The sequence below is a fragment of the Protopterus annectens genome, chromosome 12.part0, assembly GCF_019279795.1.
Source record: "Protopterus annectens isolate FY-2018-M chromosome 12.part0, PAN1.0, whole genome shotgun sequence".
Taxonomy (NCBI): Eukaryota; Metazoa; Chordata; order Ceratodontiformes; family Protopteridae; genus Protopterus; species Protopterus annectens.
The window spans coordinates 1133950968-1133971677 of NC_056746.1; the positions used below are offsets into that span (position 1 = coordinate 1133950968).

Here is a 20710-nt window from a genome sequence, read left to right on the forward strand (position 1 = left end):
AAAAGCAGAAGACAATCTGGTGAGGGAGATTTGGGACAGACAGGAAGAAGGTAAGAGGAAGCGAGGGCGTCCAGCAAAGAGGTGGCTGGATTGTGTGAAAGAAGATCTGCGACAGTCAGGCATGAGTGTTGAAGACGACAGGAGAGTGGCACTGAATCGAGAGAGTTGGCGACAGTTAATACGATACCCCAACCCCATGTAAATGGGAAAAGGGGGATGATGATGATGATGATGATACTTTAAACATTTTAAATATCTTTTAAAAATATTCTTACTAAGCTAATTATTAAATTTATTAAATCACAAATTTATTTATCCAACTTTATATGGCACGCAGGCTTACCTAATATACATTAACTTCCAAATTAAGACCTCTGGGTGACATGTCCTACAATTTAAAATAAACTTACTTTCTAGTTCCAACAATTTCCTAACAATATCTTCCCCCCCTGTTCAATAACGGCTGAGCAAGGACAGAAAAGAAAAAACAGGACACATTCCCTTCATGCACATTAACAAAATATTCTGCAACTGAACTTTTCATATTTTTATTCAGAATGTCTTTCAAATGTTCCATGATCGTAACCTTGATGGCCCTCCGTTTGTCCAATGTACCACTTAACATCTGTACAATCACATCCTATCACAAACTACCACACAGGACTGACAATTGAATCTGCCCTAATACACAAATTTTCTACCATTAATAAAATTTCCTGAAATATTTCTAACAAGTACAAACTTTACAATGTCCACACGCAAACACACCAGAATCTTCCTGTGAAACACTAGAACACCCCAGATTTAAAAGTTCCTTCAAATTTAATTAAATTGAATGTTCTTATCCAAGTCCACACAAAATCCAACATCCAAAAACACAATTGTGGATTCACCTTTTCCCATAGAAAAACTAAGACTGTGCTCATTAGAATTTAAGTTTGAAAAAAAAAAAAAAGCTGAAGTGGGGGTTGGAAGCTTTTTGGGACATTATGGGTGAGGGCCCCAGAACTGCATATGTGGTGAGGTTGTTGGAATTTTGCCTGACACAATTATTTTAAGTCTGAAAGTGATATTTTTCTCCAAATTAAGGGAACGGCAATGAGAGCATCATATGCTCCTACTTATGCTATTTTGTACATGGGGAGGTTTTTTTTGAGATAAAATTAATTTATAGTACAAAATGTTATAATGAACATGCTGCGATGTTTAGCAGATACACTGACAATCTTATTTTTCTGTGTAAGGGTGACCCACGGGAGTTTGAAATATTTTTTTTAAACTTAAATTCTAATGAGCACAATCTTAGTTTTTCCATGGTAAAAGGTGAATCCAAAATTGTGTTTTTGGATGTTGAATTTTATGTGGATTTGGATAAGAACATTCAATTTAGGCCTCATAGGAAGGCTACTGCTGCAAATAATTTTTTGCATGCAGCTAGTACGCATCCTCCTCATTTATTAAACTCTTTGCCCATGGGTGAATTTAAGCGTATTGCCCTTAATACTTCTGAGGACAGTTGTAAGATGGAATTTCTTTTGGTGGCTAAGAGGAGGCTCCTTGCAAGATGGTACAGTAAGGATGTTTTACGACATTGCCTTAGATTCAGTTTTAAAAGGAAGAAGTGGAAGTAAAAGTATGAAAATTAGACACGTGAATAATATGTCAGGTGAGGCTGGGGGTCAGGATCTTTTGTGTATCTAAGTTTTCTACTTTTTTTGAAAAAAATGAGAAAAATTATTTTGGATTTCTAACATATAGTGTGTGAAGATGTGAGTTTGGGGAAGTTATTCCCTATATTTATCAGATTTTCCTATGGGCGCTATGCTAATTTGAAGGAACTTTTAAATATGGGGTGTTCTAGTGTTTCACAGGAAGATTCTGGTGTGTTTGCATGTGGACATTGTAAAGTTTGTGCTTATGTTAAGAATACTTTGGGAAATGTTATCAATGGTAGAAAATGTGTGTGCAACGGCAGATTCAATTGTCAGTCCTGTGTGGTAGTATGTGGTTGTACAGATATTAAGTGGTACACTGGACAAACAAAGAGGGCCATCAAGGTTAGGATCATGGAACATTTGAAAGACATTCGGAATAAAAATATGAACAGTCCAGTTGCAGAACATTTTGTTAATGTGCATGAAGGGAATGTGTCCTGTTTTTTTTTCTGTTCTTGCTCAGCCATTATTGAACAGGAGGGGGGGGATTGTTAGGAAATTGTTGGAACTAGAAAGTAAGTTTATTTTAAACTATACGACACTGTCACCCAGGGGTCTTAATTTCAAAGTTAATGTAGTATATTAGGTAAGCCTGTGTGCCATACAAAGTTGTTTGGATAAATAAATTTGTGATTTAATAATTAGCTTAGTAAGACAATTTTAAAAAGATATTTAAAATGTTTAAAGTATACTGTATTTAATACTTAATGTAATTTAAGTTGCATGTTAAAGTTTAAAATTATTTGATAAATGGGGTATCTGTCACTTTAAATCAATGTATTTAATTAATCAGCTGTCAAGGGTTTTGATGCATTTAAAAAGTGGCTATGTTTGATGTCATGTGACTGTTGAAGGCAAAAAGACAAGGTACCAGTTACTTACTGTGAAGGATTTTACAGCCGAATTTCTCTGATCCGTTGGTGTTTTTTTTTTTTTTTTTTTTTAGTTATTAATCTATACCTACATAAATGTTCTTTTTTTTATACACCATACTAGAGTAAAGATGGCACCAAAGCAGCAAGGAAAAATGGAATACACTAAGTAGCTATAAAAGGACAGGTAAGGGTATAATGATAGTACAAAGATTAAGGTACCAAAATGTAACTATCTAAATGGTTGATGATCGCAGTATCAATGAAAAAAGTTGCATCACAAAGTACACAAAAGCCAAGAGAGATCCGCACTGTAGCAAAGAAGCAGCAAATGAGATCCGAGGTAATGCTGGGCTTTTTAAGGGGAGGAGTCTGAGGTTAGGATCCAAAGTCTTGAATAGCCAACGGAATGAATGGAATAGACAGGATCAGATCATCTATTTTTATTTTTTTACACCATTCCACCACCAGCAAACCTGATATGGCTTCTAATGCTATTCAAATTTAATGCTTGAATTCCTATATCATACTTATCCTTTTCATTTTGTGTTTTACTTCCAGATCTTTCTTTTCCTGTCTCCCACCAACTGATTTTTCTTTTCTTCATCTGTCTCTATTTCTCCCACTTCACTTTCTAAAACTGCAAATCTGTTTTTTGCCTGAACATTAATACCCCCGCTTTGAACTATTTCTTGTGTAACCACCTTTTCACTGTAACCTTTCTTCAGTATTCCCTTCCCCCATACCCACCTTCTCTTTCAACATTTTCTCTAGTAATATTTTCTAATGCTTGACCTTCTAAGGCTTCAACTACCCCTTCCTTTTCTAATATAAGGTACTCAAACATTTCCAATTGTTTATATTTTCTACAAAAAAGGCTTCATTTTTTTGCAGCATGTCCCCTCACCCTGCACTGGCTATACCTTCATTCTTCATTTGTTACAGTCATATACTAAATGATTTCCAGACCCACAAAAATAGGCTATGGGTTGGCCCCCAGTACACAACAAATCCTATCTTACCATTCGCAATTAATGTATTTGAAATATGCTAAATTTTCCCATCCTTAACATCCACTGTAACCCACACTTCCCTCCATAAATAAAAAGTGTGCAATGGAAAAAAATGTAACTTCTTGGAGTTTACTACACAGCGAAAGAAAAAAGAAATTTAATTCATGCTTATCCATATCTGATGCCTTAAACTGCATATTTTTAACTGTAGTTTTACAAGCTCTGAAATAAACAGTATTTAAATGGAACTACTGTATTTACTTTTTTTCATTCTCACTCATACATTTTTCAAGCAAGTTAAAGCTTTCGAATGTCACTTAAATATTTTCAGCCCCCAAATTAATTAATGCTCTTACGTCGTTAATGTTAAACCCCAATGGCAAAAAAATGCTATCAATAATGTCATACCTTTTCACACTGGTATCACATTTACTTTTTATTCTTAGTATTTGTCATCATCTCTGTGGTTGTTGAAATACTGCAAACGTTTGTCCCCTCTTAGTTTCTCCTTCCATTCTTCCTTGCCGTGCTGTATCTGTATAACTACTGCCTTCTTGTAACAAAAACCTTCTTACAAAAGCAGACCATGAAAGCTGGCTACTCCATCATAGGTAGGTACTAGGCTATTGGCCCTAGGGCCTATATAAGCCTAGCCAAAAGGTACCCTGGCTTTTACCACCCAAGAAAATTATTTTCCTGTGCCCATGTCAAGCAGAGCCACAGAAGTGATTCCCAGGGTGAATTTCCTATCTCCCAGCCAATCATCAAGATTTTTCTTGAAGAGTGCTACTGAGAAGCTTTGTTTGATACAGATAGGTAGTTTGTTCCAGAGTATGGGAAGTCTCTGGGACAGGAATCTATCCCTCCAGCATGTTCTGTTTATTGTGGTGACAAGGTTTAGGTCCTAGAGCATGTAGCTTGGAGGGATTGGGATTTCTTTAAGTGGAGCATGTCCAACAGCTCTGGGTTTGACATAGCTTTGTATGTTAGGCAGAGATCGCCTCTGAGTAGGTGATATGCGACAAGAGTAAAGATGGAGTTTTTTGAGACGGTCTGTGTAGGGCATCTGTTTGAGGCCGGTGATCCTTTTTGTGAGGTATTTCTGTGGCCTTTCCAGTTGTTGTAGATGTTTTGTGAGGTACATACCAAAAGGGGCGTTGTACTCTATAATGGGACTAATGAGTGATGAGTAGAGGGGGAACAATGACCTCTTTTTTCCTGGATGAGAAACCTTTTGTGATGAGGTGTGCCACATAGAAGGATTTCCTGACTACTGTGGCAATGTGATTATCAAAGGAGAGACTACTGTCCACCTATGTCCCAAGGTCTCATCACACTTTCGGTGTTAAGTAGACTACCGCCTATGTGGTAGTTCATGGGTACAGACTTTTACCAAAAGGGATGACAATGCACTTTTTGGCATTGAGCTTGAGGCTTTGACACCAGGCATCTGTCTCAGTGAGGCCCTTTTGTAGGATGTCAACATTGTTAGGAGTTTTGATTATGGCTCCTAGTTTGCAGTCATCTGAGAACTTTGTTAGCCAGCGACCTTCTGTGTTAACCTGCACTTCAGAGAAGTAGAAACCAAACAGAAGAGGACTGAGGACTGAACCCTGTGGTACTCCACTTGTCACTGGCCTGAAGTTGGATTTAGAGTCTGCTACTTTCACAGTGTGGGTTCTGTCAGTGAGCCAGTTGGCAACCCAACTTGTGACATAGGGATTTATACCTAGTTTAGTGAGTTTATCTAAAATTCCATAGTGGGGGATGATGTTGAAAACCTTGGTGAGATCTAGATAGGCTGTGAGAAGCAACTTACCCTCATCTACGGCTTTGGTGACCGCTTCAAAGAAGTCCATCAGGTTTAGGAGACATGATCTGCCTTTTACAAACCCGAACTGGGTAGGGTCTGGAGTTTGGAGATTACCAATGTCATTGTTTATAAGTTCCACGATGATACACTCCATAACCTTGCAGACCAGGCTCGTCAGGCTAATGGGGCGGAAGTTCGTGGGGTCTGTGGGGGCTCCCCCTATGTGGAGTGGAATAACCTTTGCTGTGCGCCATTCAGTGGGCACAAAGCCTGAGGTGAGGCTATAACTGAACATGTTACTTAGGTGGGGTGTCAGTTCGTTCTGTAATTCATGTAGAACGCAACCTGGGATGTTGTCAGGTACTATGGATGCTGTGTTCTTGGCTTTGGAGTGTGTGTTTTGTTATCTGTGCAGCCATGATTACAGGAATTTTACATTCTTCCGGTATAGAGATGGGCCCTTTAGGGGATGAGAGAGGGGTAAAGTTAGCACTGAACCTATCTGCCAGGATGTTGGCGATAGTTGGTTCTGTATATTTAGTGCCATTGTGCTGCAACTCAGAGCAGATCTGAGTGTTGCCACTGAGATTCTTGATGTAGCTATAGAATGCTTTGTGGTTGTCTTTAGAATCAGTGGCGATTTTGTTTTCATAAATAGCTTTGGAAGATTTTATAAGGGCTCTCAGCTTCTTACTGAGGCTGACCATAGAGTTCCTCCAATCATGGGATTTTACGCTTTTTTGCAACAGTTTCTTTCTTCTGTTGTAGAGTTTGTTTATGGCAGGGGACCACCAGATTGGCTTCCTTTTTTTGGAGGATAGCATCTTGGTTCTGTTAGGGACTGCATGATCCATGCACTCGTGTAAGTACTAATTAAAATGCAATTGTATACGATTCAGCAGTCGTACCTCTATTGTCAGTCAGCATGGGTGTCGTGATGTTTGCCACTTCTGTCTTAAGAAGCGTGAAGTTGGCTTTGGAGAAATTTTTTACGGTGGTTTCTCTAAAGGGGGGTGGGGGTGGGATGTGGATGTCTAGGGTGATTTGCTTGTGGTCATATCTGACCAATGAAGAATTTACCTCTGGTGTGGAACACCGGTTGCCCATATTGGTAATGACCAGGTCTAGTATACTGCTGCCCCTGGTGGAGGTGTGGATAAGTTGATCCAAGACGTTGGAATTTATGAATTCCAGAAAACGTTGAGCACAAGAGTTGGTACATGAGTAGCTTTCCCAGTTAATGGTGAGGTAGTTGAAATCGCCCATTATTAGGGTGTTAGGTTGTACCCTAATATTTTCCAGTGTATCAAGAAATGAGGAGTGGGAATCCTGGGGCATGGTGGTGGATCTGTACCAAGCTACAATTTGGAATGCGGTCTTGCCCAGAGTTAGGTGCACTTGGATAATCTCGGATGCATTATGCTGAGCAACTAGCCTGGAAGTGTGGATATCCTTCATGAATATGGACAAGCCTCTGCCTTTAGTGCTTCGGTCCAGGTTAGGTGGCCGAAAGGTGTGGTATGAATTATAGCCTGGTAATACAGGGGTGCTCTCTGGAGCCTTGAATCAGGTCTCCGTCACTGCACAAATGTCGATGTTCTCCATTTTAAGGAGTGCCTCGAGTGAGTGCATTTTGAGGTTTAGACTTCAAGGATTAAGTAGCATTACCCTCAGATTTTGCTTGCTTGTAACTGTTACGGCGGTGAATTTGTCATTTGAATCTTGCCTAAAAAAGGCACAATGACCAGTATCCGGAATCCCAAGGGCGACAGGTGCAGGCCATCTCTGGCAAAGCATAGTTTGTTGATCATGTCATACCAAGCAGACAGATACTGGATCCCCTTAGAATGACACCAAAAGCTTAGCCAATTTTTGAAGTCAATCATTTTGTCCTTGTACTGTGGTATTCTGGGTGATGGCAGGATGCTACTCAGGGCTAGGGTCATACCTGCCTGGGCTACAAGATAGGACAGCTCCTCCATGTCTCTTTTCATGTAGTCCAGGGAGGTACATCTCAGGTCATTCACACCATGGACAATGGCAGAGTCATATTTGTACTTGCTGTGGAGTGACCAGAGTGCTTGCATTATGTGGCAGATCCTGACACCTGACAGGCAGCTGATAGTAACTTTCTCCTTGTTTAGCCTGGTGAGTGGAACATCAGTCTGCCTGACTATAGAGTCACCTGTGACTAGAGTGTTGGGTACGTTGTTATGCCTTATGGGACATGGTTGAGTGGCACACTGAGTTTGTGGGCTGTGTGTCATTTGGGTTGTGTTGGGGGGGGGGGTGGAGATTGCTTGTGTTTCTGCTTTGGAGGTCCCTGTTGCTTGGGTAGATTTTTGAGAGCCTCCGCGAATGTTGGTGTGTGTTTTGTGTTTTTATGTGTGTGTTTTGGTGGTGTAGGTTTTGAGGGACTATGTGATGAGTGTGGTGTGGTGCAAGTGTTTACCTTCTCCTCTTAACTGTCTAGTCCAGTCTTGGGCGAAGAGAACTTTGCTTCCAGTTTGGCTATATAAGTACATCTCACAGAGGTTGTAGTGTTGGGTGGTATGAGGAGAGGGTTGTCTGTGTACATGAGGCAATTGCTGCATTGCCCGAAGATGCCCAGATTCATCAGGTAGACAGGAGAAAACACCGGGAGCTGACCCTTAGACATGCCTGGAGGATAGGTGCTTATTTATTAAGTACTAAAAACTGTTTTCCTCTAGACAAGTGAGGAAAGTTGAGTGTTGTAGTAATTTGTAGCTTATTTAGTGCTTACAATGAGTTCTGAACAAGTGCTGAGCTCAAAGAAACAGATTTGAGTGTTGAAACTCGAAAATTTGCTAGTTCTAAGAAACAAAATTAAGCTAGAAGGCTTCCCTCCAATAAAGAAAGGCTTGGGGGCTCAGAAACTTACAAACAGTCCTGGATACAGCAACTCTGTGTCTGGACTAGACGGCTTAAAGGAAAGGCAGTAAACAAGCTTAGAGATTATTTGTTTTGCAAAGTGGAAAGGGGAAAGGAGGAGCAAAAGCTAACTGGGTTGGCCTTCTCAAATGTTCCCCTGGATTAGGTAGAATGAGGTAATGACACTAGACTGGGAGGAGTGCCCCAGATCAAATTTACAGTAGGGGCAGGCAATTGCAAAGCCACCAAGTATAAACACAGGATACCAACAGGGAGGGAGGGTGAGAAACAAAAATCAGAACAAACAAACCCAACCAGATGCTTAACAATTGTAGAAAATTCTAGTTAATACCTCACATACAGTGAAACTAGCTAGCAAAGTATTTGCATACAATAAAAGTGCTATAAATAACTCAGAAATAAGCAAAAGACAGGATACTTAATGTTATATATCACAGATTAGTTAGCTCAGAGCCCTTCCTCAGACTTCCTTCGATTAGCTCAGTGTGAAATGGAAGAAACACTCACAAGTTAACTTCTTAAAGGACCACTACGGGCAAACGATGAAGAAAACACACATTTTTATCTTGCCATGATTTACTACACCTCCCATAGCTGCCTGCAGCAAAATAAGTACGCCTATCTAATTTTATTTTGTTTTTACTAGTCTGCCCTCATGGGGTAGACATCATGATTCCTTTGGAAAGCTAAATCTGTCCCATAATGTACAGACTGAGAACAAATAGCCCAACAATTTGTTGTCATACTAGACTTCCATTCACTTACAATGGAACACCTGAAAAAAAATGTCAAGTTTGAGTCTGCAGCTCATGTGTCATTGACTGGTAAGCGCTGAGTTTTACAGATGTTGTTCCTTCTGATGTACTACACATTCTCTGAAAGAAACTTGCAAAAGTGTCAACAAATTACTGAGATAAGACTTTTCAGAAGGAGCAGTTTTGCAAGTTTCAGTTCCTGGCCAGGTTACTCCTCCCATCTCCCCTCCTTCAGTGGGCTACAGTCTCACATTTCCAGCTTTACTAGATTCAACTATTTAGTCAGCTTTGCATGAAAATAGACAAAAAAAAATTCACAGCCTGGTGTGCCACTAAATCTGTTCCCTTGTATGTCTCTTCACTTCTGAATAGCATTACCCAGGAATTAAAAAAAAAAAAAAAAAAAACATCAGTCCACAGTTTAGGCCAGTCTATCCATTTTTTAAAATGTGCACAGTAAAATATTCAGCTTGTAATGCATTTTGGCTGCTGACATGGTTATCTTTACATAGTTATTCTCTTATAGTATAACTTGAACTTATGGAATTTAATGATGACCTCCCAAGCCTCTGATTAGATCTAGTACTTTTTCTTACTATTGCTTTATCTAGTTTGTCTTTGTTGTATACCTGTAGCATATGTCCCTCATCCTCTCAGCAACAGACTCCTGGAGAACACTTCCAAAGCAGATACTTGTAATGAACGAGTAGCAGTGATACCACACTCCAAACCAATGCACTCAAACATAGTACTGACAAACACAGGGGAATGTACATGTCTGAATCAAGTAGTGATGAAATTGCTACGGACTTCATTAAGCACAATTTTACTCAATCTCTCCATTTCATAATCCAAAACATTCGCACCACACTTACAAAGGCACACCTCCACCTTCCACTAACACAGCTACCCACACAACATACCAGTCAAATTTAAGGCTTTTCCCACCTCTTTGCAAAACACTGCTGTAATGGCTTTGGCAAGCAAATGAAAATGACTGATGGGTGTTGGTTCAGGACTCCCCATCCATATCTCTCAACAGTACAGATTTCTGCAGAAAGTCCAGATTTTTTGTCTTTTTCATAAAACTGCAGTTTTCTGTCAAATCACTGGCAAATCATTGAACACTGAAGTCAGAAAGTTGACAGGCATTTGATTTTCAGACTTCATATCCTTAAGAAAATCCACTCTAATGCAAAACCTGTTTATCAACTTTCTAAGTTTGTAAGTGCAATATTTATAAATTGTCCCAATTTTTGGGCCTTTGTCCCCTATTATTTATGGCCTTGTCCAGATTTCTTGTTCTATGATGTTGAGAGGTATGTTGCCATCCCTTCCTACTGGAGCCAGTCCACTGCACTTGCACAATTGTCCCCCTCAGCTGGGCAGCAAGCGGGTATCGGTGCATTTTTGCTTTATAGTTCTTTTACCACACACACACACAATGATATACAGTTAATGTGGACAAATCTGTTTGTTCAAAGTCACCAAACTTTTCTCCAAACCCAGTTTTATGCTACCAATCCAGTTAACAGTCTGCAGCTGTAAATCTTGCTGTCCATGTTATTTATTCTTTACCTTTGTTTTGTTCTCTTACTTGTAATGTTACTTTTACTCATTTTGTCTCCTGCTGCCCATATCTACCCTAATTATTACTTCTAAAAAATACTTTTTCTCACTCTTTCTTCTCCTTCCCTCCTCCTCTTTATCCATTATTTGAACTTTTCCACTCTGACATTTGCTTTTTGAGCAAATAATGAACTGTCACCCTTATAATGTCAGCACATTTCAATGCTACATAATACTGTATTTAGTCTAATAATAGGTTCATAGGTAGGTACTAGGCTATCGGCCCAAGGGCATAAGTAAGCCTAGCCAAAAAGGTTCCCTGGCTTATGCCACCCAAGAAAGTTATTTTCCTGTGCCACTGTCGAGCAGACACAGAAGCGATTCCCAGTGTATATTTCCTATTTCCCATCCAATCAAAGATTTTTCTTGAAGAGTGCTAATGAGGAACTTTGCTTGGCATAGACGGGTAGCTTGTTCCAGAGTATGGAAGTCTCTGGGACAGGAATCTATCCCTCCAGCATGTCCTGTTTATTGTGGTGACAAGGTTTAGGTCCCTAGAGCGTGTAGCTCGGAGGGATTGGGATTTCTTTAGGTGTAGCATGTCCAACAGCTCTGCGTTTGACGTAACTTTATATGTTAGGCAGAAATCACCTCGGAGAAGGCAATATGCTACGGAGTAAAGCTTGAGTTTTTTGAGATGGTCAGTGTAGGGCATCTGTTTGAGGCCAGTAATCCTCTTTGTGAGGTACTTTTGTGGCCTTTCCAGCTGCTGCAAATGTCTTGTGAGGTACATTCCAAAAGGGGCGTCGTACTCTATAATGGGTCTGAGTGTCGAGTACAGGGGAACAATGACCTCCTTTTTTTCCTGGATGAGAACCCTTTTGTGATGAGGTGTGCCATGTAGAAGTACTTCCTGACTACTGTGGCGATGTGATTATCAAAGCAGAGACTACTGTCCACCTGGGTCCCAAGGTCTCTCATCACACATTCGGTGTTAAGTAGACTGCTGCCTATGTGGTAGCTCATGGGTACAGAGTTTTTACCAAAGGGGATGACAATGCACTTTTTGGCACTGAGCTTGAGTACATGGCTCTGACACCATGCAGCTGTCTCAGTGAGGCCCTTCTGTAGGATGCCCATATCATTTGGGGACTCGACTATGGCTCCTAGTTTGCAGTCATCTGCGAACTTCGTTAGCAAGAGGCCTTCTGTGTTAGCCTGTATTGCAGAGAAGTAGATAGCAAACAGGAGTGGTCCAAGGACTGAACCCTGTGGTACTCCACTTGTCACTGGTTTGATGACAGATTTGGAGTCTGCAACTTTTACAGTGTAGGTTCTGTTAGTGAGCCAGTTGGCAACCCCATCTTGTGACGTAGGGATTTATACCTAGTTTAGTGAGTTTAGCTATAAATCCAGAATGGGGGATGGTGTCAAAAGCCTTGGCGAGTTCAAGATAGGCTGTGTGAACCCCCTTAGCCTCATCTATAGCTTTGGTGACTGCCTCAAAGAAGTCTATTAGGTTCAGGATGCATGATCTGTCTTTCAAAAACCTGAAATGGGTGGGGTCCAAAGTTTGGAGGTTACCAATGTCTTTGTTTATGAGTTCCATGATGATACGTTTCATGGCCTTGCAGACCAGGCTCGTCAGGCTAATAGGGCAATAGTTACCAATATCAGTGATGGCTCCCCCTTTGTGGAGTGGGATAACTGTTGCTGTGCGCCATTCAGTGGGGACAAAGCCTGATGTGAGGCTATGATTGAACATAGTGGGGAGCCACTTCGTTCTGAAGTTCGTGTAAAACGCAGCCTGGGATGTTGTCCAGTCCCATGGATGCTGTGTTTTTGGCTTTAGAGAGTGCAGCTTTTACCTGTGTAGTTGTGATTACAGGGACTCTGCATTCTTCCTATATAGATATGGGCCCTTTAGAGGGTGAGAGGGGGGTAAAGTTAGCATTGAACCTATTGAACCTATCTGCCAGGATGTTGGCAATATCAGTTGGTTCTGTAATTTTCATGCCATTGTGCTGCAGCTCAGAGCAGATTAGGGTGTTGCTATTGAGAATCTTGACATAGCTATAGAATGCTTTGTGGTTGTCCTTAGAATCAGTGCCGATTTTATTTTCATAGCTAGCTTTGGAGGCTCTTATAAGGGATCTAAGCTTCTTACTGAGGCTGCCCAGGGAGCTCTACAACTCATGGGATTTTACTCTCTTTTGCAACAGTTTCTTCCTTCTGTTTTACAGTTCGTTTATGGCAGGGGGTCACCAGATTGGCTTCCTTTTTTTGGAGGAAAGCTTCTTGGTTCTGTTTGGGATAGCACGATTCATGCACTCATGTTAGTGCTTATAGAGTGCATTTGTGTAGGATTCAGCAGTTGTAACTGTACTATCCATCTGCATGGGTGTCATGAAGTTCACCACTTCTGTCTTAAAAAGCATGAAGTTGGCTTTGGAGAAATCTTTTACCATGGTTTCCTTAATGGGGGATGGGGGCGGGATGTGGATATCTAGGGTGATTAGCTTATGGTCGGATCTGACCAACGAAGTGTTGACTTCAGGTGTGGAACACCGGTCACTCATGTTGGTAATGACTAGGTCTAGGATATTGTTGCCCTTGGTGGGGGTGTGGATAAGCTGATCCAGGGCACTGGAATTTATAAATTCCAGAAAGCGTTGAGCGAAGGAGTTGGTACATGAGTAGTTTTTCCAGTTAATGGTGGGGTAGTTGAAATTGCCCATTATTAGGATGTTTGGTTGAACCCTAATATTTTCCAGTATATCAAGAAAAGAGGAGTGGGAATCCTGGGGCATGATTGGGGATCTGCAGCAAGCTACAATTTGGATTGCAGTTCTGCCCAGAGTTAGTTGCACTTGGATAAGCTCGGATGCATTATGCTGAGCAACTAGCCTGGAGGTGTGGATATCCTTAATGAATATGGACACACCTCGCCTTTGGTGTTCCGGTCCAGGTTACGTGGCCGAAAAGTGTGGTATGTTAAAGACTGGTAGTGCAGGGGTTCTCTTTGGAGCCTTGAACCAGGTCTCAGTCACTGTACAGATATTGATATTCTCCATTTTAAGGAGTGCCTTGAGTGAGTGAGTGCATTTTGAGATTTAGACTTCTAGCATTAAGTAGCATTACCCTCAGTTTTTGCTTGCCTGTTCCTGTTATGGTGGTGAATTTGTCATTTGAACCTTGTCTAAAAAAGGCACTAGAGGGGCACAGCAAGAGCCTTAGCCAGTATCCAGAATTCCATGGGCGACAGGTGCAGGCCATCTCTGGCAAAGCAACGTGGTCTGTCGACCATGTCGTCCCAGGCAGACAGATACTGGATCCCCTTAGAATGACACCAGAAGCTTAGCCAGTTGTTGAAGTCAATCATTTTGTCCTTGTACTGCAGTATCATTCTGGGCGATGGCAGAATGCTACTCGGGACTAGGGTCATACCTCCATGTGCTACAAGATCGGAGAGCTCTTCCATGCCTCTTTTCGTAGTCCAGGGAGGTACGTCTCAGATCATTCACACCAACATGGACAATGACCGTCATATTTGTACTTATTGTGGAGTGACCTGAGAGCGTGGGTTATGTGGCAGATCCTGGCACCCAACAGGCAGCTGACAGTAACCTTCTCCTTGTTTAGCCTGGTGAGTGCGACATCAGTGTGCCTGACTACAGAGTCACCTATGACTAGTGTGTTGGGTACGTTGTTTTGTCTAATATATTATATATGTTACAATATATATATATATATATATATATATATATATATATATATATATATGTTTGCCCATAATATCTGAATAAGTGAGTGGGATTTTCATGACAGCATCAAGGAAACATTTTCCTTCGTTCTGTGTTTTTTTTCTTAAGTTTTGGATTTTTCTTGGTATATTGATTGATTTTCTTAGTATATTTTATTTATTTATTTTCTATTTGTTTACCAGGTTAGTCTGACTGGACGCAAGGTGACCGTTTTCAGTGGAGGCTCGGGGAGAAGGCTGCAGATACATAGTAAACAATTATAAAAAATAATAAAAATAAATTACACAAACATAATTATTTTGTACAAAGAGCATAAAAAATATAAAAGGAGTAAAATCAGAGTATTACAATTGATGCAGCATACAGTGGCTAGAATATTGAGAAACAAACAAGATAATATACAACAAATATACAACTGCTTGAACATAAATTCAAAAAGAAGTTTCCATACACAAACAGGGTCATAATCTAGAAATTATAACTATATTGATATGATTTATCTTGTTTTAATGATGGTATATGTGTATTATTGTACGTGTCATATGTGCACAAATATTTGTATTAATCTATGTATTTACAGTATACTGACAAAGTACTGGGTCACATCAGAGGCCTGGGAGGTCATTGTTAAGAAACTGAGAACTGTTGTAAAGCTTGGCATTGAACACCATAAGTTCAGGTTATGCTATAAGAGAATAACTATGTAAAGATAACCATGTCAGCAGCCAGAACACATTATAAACAATGTTTTACTGTGCACATTAAGAAATGGCTAGACTGGCTCAAAGTCTGGACTGATGTGTGTGCTTCGTTTTTTTTTTTTTTTTTTTTTTATTCCTGGGGAAATGCTATTCAGAAGTGGAGACATATAAGGGAACAGTTTTAGTGGCACACTAGGCTGTGATTTTTTTTTTTATGTCTACTGTCATGCAAAGCTGACAAAATAGTTGAATCTACCCAAGCTGGAAATGTGAGACTGCAGCCCACTTGAGGGGAGATGGGAGGAGTAACTTGGCCAGGAATTGAAACTTGCAAAACTGCTCCTTGTGAAAAGTCTTTTTTATCTCAGTAATTTGTTGACACTTTTGCAAGTTTCTTTCAGAGAATGTGTAGTACATCAATAGAAACAACATTTGTAAAACTCAGCACATACCAGTCAATGACACATGAGCTGCAGACTCTCAAACTTGGCATTTTTTTCAGGTGGTCCATTCTAAGTGAATGGAAGTCTAGTCTGACAACAAATGGTAGGGCTATTTGTTCTCACAGTCTGTGCATTGAGACAGATTTAGCTTTCCAAAGGAATCACAATGTCTGCCCCCATGAGGGCAGACAAGAGTAAAAAAAAATAAAATTAGGAATGAGTACTTATTTTGCTGCAGGCAGCTTTAGCAGGTGCAATAAATCATGGCAAGATAAAAAATATACGTTTTTTCATTGTTTGCCCGTAGTGGTCCTTTAAGTAACAAAGTTGAAACCTGAAACAACTTTAAAAAAAAGTATGAAAGAACCAATGAGGTGCTTACTCCAAAGCGTTGTCCAGGCAACCCCAGTCAGCCAATGACCACAAACAATTCACTCTCACTAAAATGCTATACTGGCCTTGGCTAAGCTATGATGGCCAGGTACATGTGCTCAGACACACAGCCTCTACTAACAAACAACTAGGCCCAAAACACAAGCCTGAATATGGACAATGCTACACTACCAACACCACTTAGGTAGAAAAAAACTGCAGAAATGTTTAAACAGATAAAGGATCAAGGAGACTCTAGAGAATGCTTTTAAATACAAAAGTTATATGATACACTCCTAGCAGGAAATCAGAACAAACAAACCCAACCAGATGCTTAACAATTGTAGAAACTTCTAGTTAATACCTCTCACACACTGACACTAGCTAGCAAAGTATATGCAGACAATAAAAGTGCTATAAATAACCCAGAAATAAGCAAAAAACAGGATTACTTAATGTTATACATCACAGATTAGTTAGCTCAGAACCCTTCAGCAGACTTCTTCCGATTAGCTCAGTGTCTACCTCCACAGTTTTCCCTTAATGACATGTTTGTTTCCCCAATCTTTCAGTGCCTTCCTCTTGCAATACTGTCTTCACCATGTCACTCCATCTCACTTCTTCCTTTGGCTCCGTTTGGTTCTTCACATCTAAAAGTATTTCTCTCTCCAATCTTCCATTTTACAACTCTAACAGTTACTTCATCTCCTTATCCTTCCTCCATAAAGTTTCTCATCCTTCCTCCATAAAGTTTTTCATCTCACTCTCTCCAGCTCTGCTGCACAATCCTCCATCTTAGAATTCCCAGAAAAGCAAACAGCAGTCCTTCAGTACACCTGAGAAGGTACTTCCTCTCCTGCAAAACAGCCCTGGCCAAATTTTCCCTAGGCAATATAAATAAAATCTCTGGTCTTCCATGAAAAGGGGCCACGGGCCTAGTGGGACTAACACAATCCACAAATTATAAATAAATAACTACTGCTAACAGTGGATTCAATATACTTTGAATTTTCCAAGTATACTTGCTGACAATATACTACATGGTAAAACCAATGACTGTACTGCCAACCGCTGTCAGTAAAAAGCATCAATTTTCAACTGAACTGCAAAACGGAGTTGAGCTATACAGGCAAAAGGTCACCCTCTGAATATTAGTCTGTTTTGGGGTCTGTTTGTGTAACCCAAGTTATCTTGGGAAATATGATGCAACTAACTACTGTTAAGAAAATCAGGACCAGACTATAAATTCATACTTTTTTGTCCTAGATATGAACACAAAAGGTAACTGCCATAGAAAACCAGCAAATACATATAAACTAAATGAGGCTGACCTAGTGTCTTACTCTCAAGCAACTTCTATGCTTAAAAAAGTGATAAACTTAAGCCTACTTCTATTACATAATAAAGAAAACAGTCTCATAACTTACTGTAAAATTTAATTGGCAGCCTCCCATGATGTAATCCAGGAAGGAGTATTCCACATTGATCTAAAAAGGAACACACAAAATTTTAAAAGTGACATGCCATTTCCTTGTGGCGTTTCTAGATTATTTAAGCAGATTACTTTACCTTGCATGACTTAACTCTCACAACCCCTGAATTTTTGTAATTTTTCTTCTTTTGTTTTTTCTCTGGGTTGATGCAGTCAAATTCAACCTGTGGAAAAAGAACATGCAGCAAAATATTAATGTATACACATCTGCTGCAATGGGCAATAACCAAGCACTTAAATTACTGCAGTTCAAATATTTAATGCAAGAAAAAATATTCAAATGCTCTTTTCTGTGGGTGGAGTTCTACAGACAAAGAAAAGCAATGGTGGAATGGTTTTATTAACCAAGGTCTAGACATACATTTTAAATTGAGGGCCAGAAGTACAATAAGTCAGATGACTTGCCTAGCACTGAACAGTATTAAAAAGTAGGGCTCAATGAAATTTAAAATAATGGTTTTCTTGTTAAGAGTACATTCTGAAACAACTGCACTACAGCACCTATTGCCAATAAGAAGTACTGCTCCAAGTGCTTCTCGGTTTAATGGTACATTAACCCTTACATATTTAAAGGAAAACTCCACCTTAGAACTCAAAAATCATTTTTTTCATTGTATCTTATTTTTTGAGCTATTTTAATGCCTCAAAATCACTCCAAGTGCTTCTTTTACAATTTTAATGTGTTTCTCTCAAAATGGCAGATGATGGGGCTGCCTTGGTAACGGGATCTTATTTTCTTGCTCTTCTTCCTTCTTCCCAAAATACATTTCAAGTCCTCTTTATATGACTCATGCCAGACATAAGGAAGTCGTGCTGTTTTCCCATGCCATTAAAATAATGACAGGACTGTGAAGCACGGTCATCTAAACACACCTTCTATAAAATAACTGCTTCTGTTTACCTGACTGAGCCTCATTTAGGTCTGCCAGAGCTTGTTCTATGTTATACATAGCTGTTAGCTACTTGCAGCAAAAGAAAGCAGATAAAACACAGTTTTTGTAAGAGGAGCCTTTTATAGTCTTCCTAATAAACTTGATAAACCCTCCCCATAATCTCATGCTGAGGTGTGAAAACCCTCACTGCAGTAAATAATCCTTGCTGTACATTTACAAGTGACAAGTAGTAGGACTCTAAACTAGTCTTGTCTGCTACTTCCCAATGCCTTCAGTGGGAGGATTTTTCTCTCTCATGAATGACGCAGGCTTAAGATGTACTTTACTAGAACCTCAATTATTTCTGTCATGTTCCCCCTCCTTTTTTCTATTTCATATTTATTTACACTTTGGTAACCAGGAAAGTGAACTGGTCCCATGACCCTTTTCAGCCACAACATAAGCTACACTGGCAAAGATAATAACGGATAAAGGATCGAACTGGAGAACCTCTTGCTGTGAGGTGACTACGCTAACCGCTGCACCACCATGGGCGCCCCACACAATGAATGCATATGACATTTACATATTCAGACTTTATGACTTTTCCTACCTGAAAACTTTGGAAGGCTGCGTTCAGATAACTGACGTTTCGGATAATCAATGTTCAGGTAATGGACTTTCTACTGTATATGAGCCATAAGCATAATGTATGACAATGCAATACATTAATATACAAGGACATTGCAGGAGAAAAGCGAAGTGAATGGGAATCTTGACTAAAATAGTTTGCATAAAGCAGATGAAAATGCACTGCTGACTATATACCTCTCAACCTCTTACAAGAAGAAATCTGAAAAAAAAAAAAATAAATAATGGAAGAACAAGACCCAAAAATAGTGACAGATTTTAAATGTTGCCCTTATAAAATTAGAACATTGACAAAATAATAGGTTGTGTATAGCATGCAATTTTGAAGGATCTGCCATTATTTAGTAACTTTAGTCCCTAATAATACGCTAGTTTATGAGGACCAAATCAAAAATATGATGAAAAAAAAATCTAGACATTGTGAAAATCTTGACCGTAAATTTAAATTTATTCCACTATTCACTGAATGTCAAGATGCAGGTGTGAGATTCAAGATGCTGTATCCAGCTGTCTTTAAGGTATTCTTCCCTGGAGGGACAAAATCATTTTTTTGATGAAGTGCACGCTAAGAAGGAAATACAAGTCTGTCCAACAAAAAGTGAGCTGTGAAACAGAAGGAGATTCTGCTTCTTGTTCTTCTAACAAGATGAAAACACAGAGACTGTACCTGTGAAACCTTTTCTAGTATTTCAATGGAAAATGGAGCACGAGAGTTGACTAGAAGAATTTAGAGAGCATTGGAAATGGAGAGACAGGATTTGGGGGATGCAGAAGAACATTAATAAAACCAGTAGCTCAATGTGTGATTGCACTGCAATAATTACATTTGTGAAATATGACAGAACAAGAAAATTGGGAAATATTGGACTTTTTCAAAATTTCTTAGATTTGTGGGGACTCAAGTATATTCTCTACTTCATGTCATTAATGTTCAGAAAAATGCTTTGGGGAGAGGAAGACAGGGGAAAAAGCTAAATTTAAGTACAAAAAAAATTTTCTTTTCTTAATAGCACTGCATTTGTGGTGCACGGTTTTCTTTGCATGTTATTTTAAGTGTAATGGGGATTGTAAACAGGTGCTGCTATTTTTCTTTTTCTCAATCTCTTCTCTCTAATAGTTTTATGAAATATAGGCAATGCAATGTCAAAAAAAGGCCTGGTTAAAAAGTAATGACAAAGTTAAAATTAATGTGCTTTTTTCATTCTTGCATAGGGAAATGACTGTATTGAGGACCTTAGATAGATCAGTTTTAAGAGAGAGCAAGTAAATGAAAAAGAATATTGAATATTATGAGGCTTTTTTCTAGCAAATGCATGTATACTTAGTAGCAATTTTGCAGCTGGTCTTCAAGCTTCTATGGAAACAATCTGATAAAGAGAAACTGCATCTCTGGCTCTCATGTCTTCATGGAGACAATCTGGTGGAAGGTGTTGGCTGAGGGAAAAGAAAAAAAAAATGAGAAACTGGCTAGGACATAACATTCCCTGAATGTAATCAAGAGTTTTTCCCAGCTGGGAGGGTTTTATAGAAAGACAAAACCAGTTAGACTTGAAATGAAGTTCAGTTTTTTTTTTTCTGAAATGCAATGGGGACACTAATATAAACAGGTGTTTTTTTTTTTTGTTTTGTCCCTTCTCTCTCCGTTCAGTTTTAAGAAATGTAGGCACCGCAATGTAAAAATGGAAGGACAGAGGAGAAGTGGGGGAGAGAGCAAAGGTCTAGTTTAGAGAGTATGACAAAAGAAAAATCTGTGTGCTTTTTCCCA

General features: G+C 39.5%; 1 protein-coding gene across 7 annotated transcripts in view; it reads right to left on the reverse strand.

Moving 5' to 3' along the window:
- Positions 1-20710, reverse strand: part of LOC122817027 (copine-3-like) — a 2295182-nt gene that overhangs the window by 550509 nt on the left and 1723963 nt on the right. For all 7 annotated transcript variants that reach the window (XM_044090160.1, XM_044090159.1, XM_044090157.1 and 4 more), the window contains 2 exons: positions 17500-17586; positions 17358-17417 (listed from right to left, as the gene is read on the reverse strand). In XM_044090160.1, coding sequence (XP_043946095.1) covers positions 17358-17417; positions 17500-17586 — 147 coding nt within the window. The remainder of the gene's footprint in view (positions 1-17357; positions 17418-17499; positions 17587-20710) is intronic.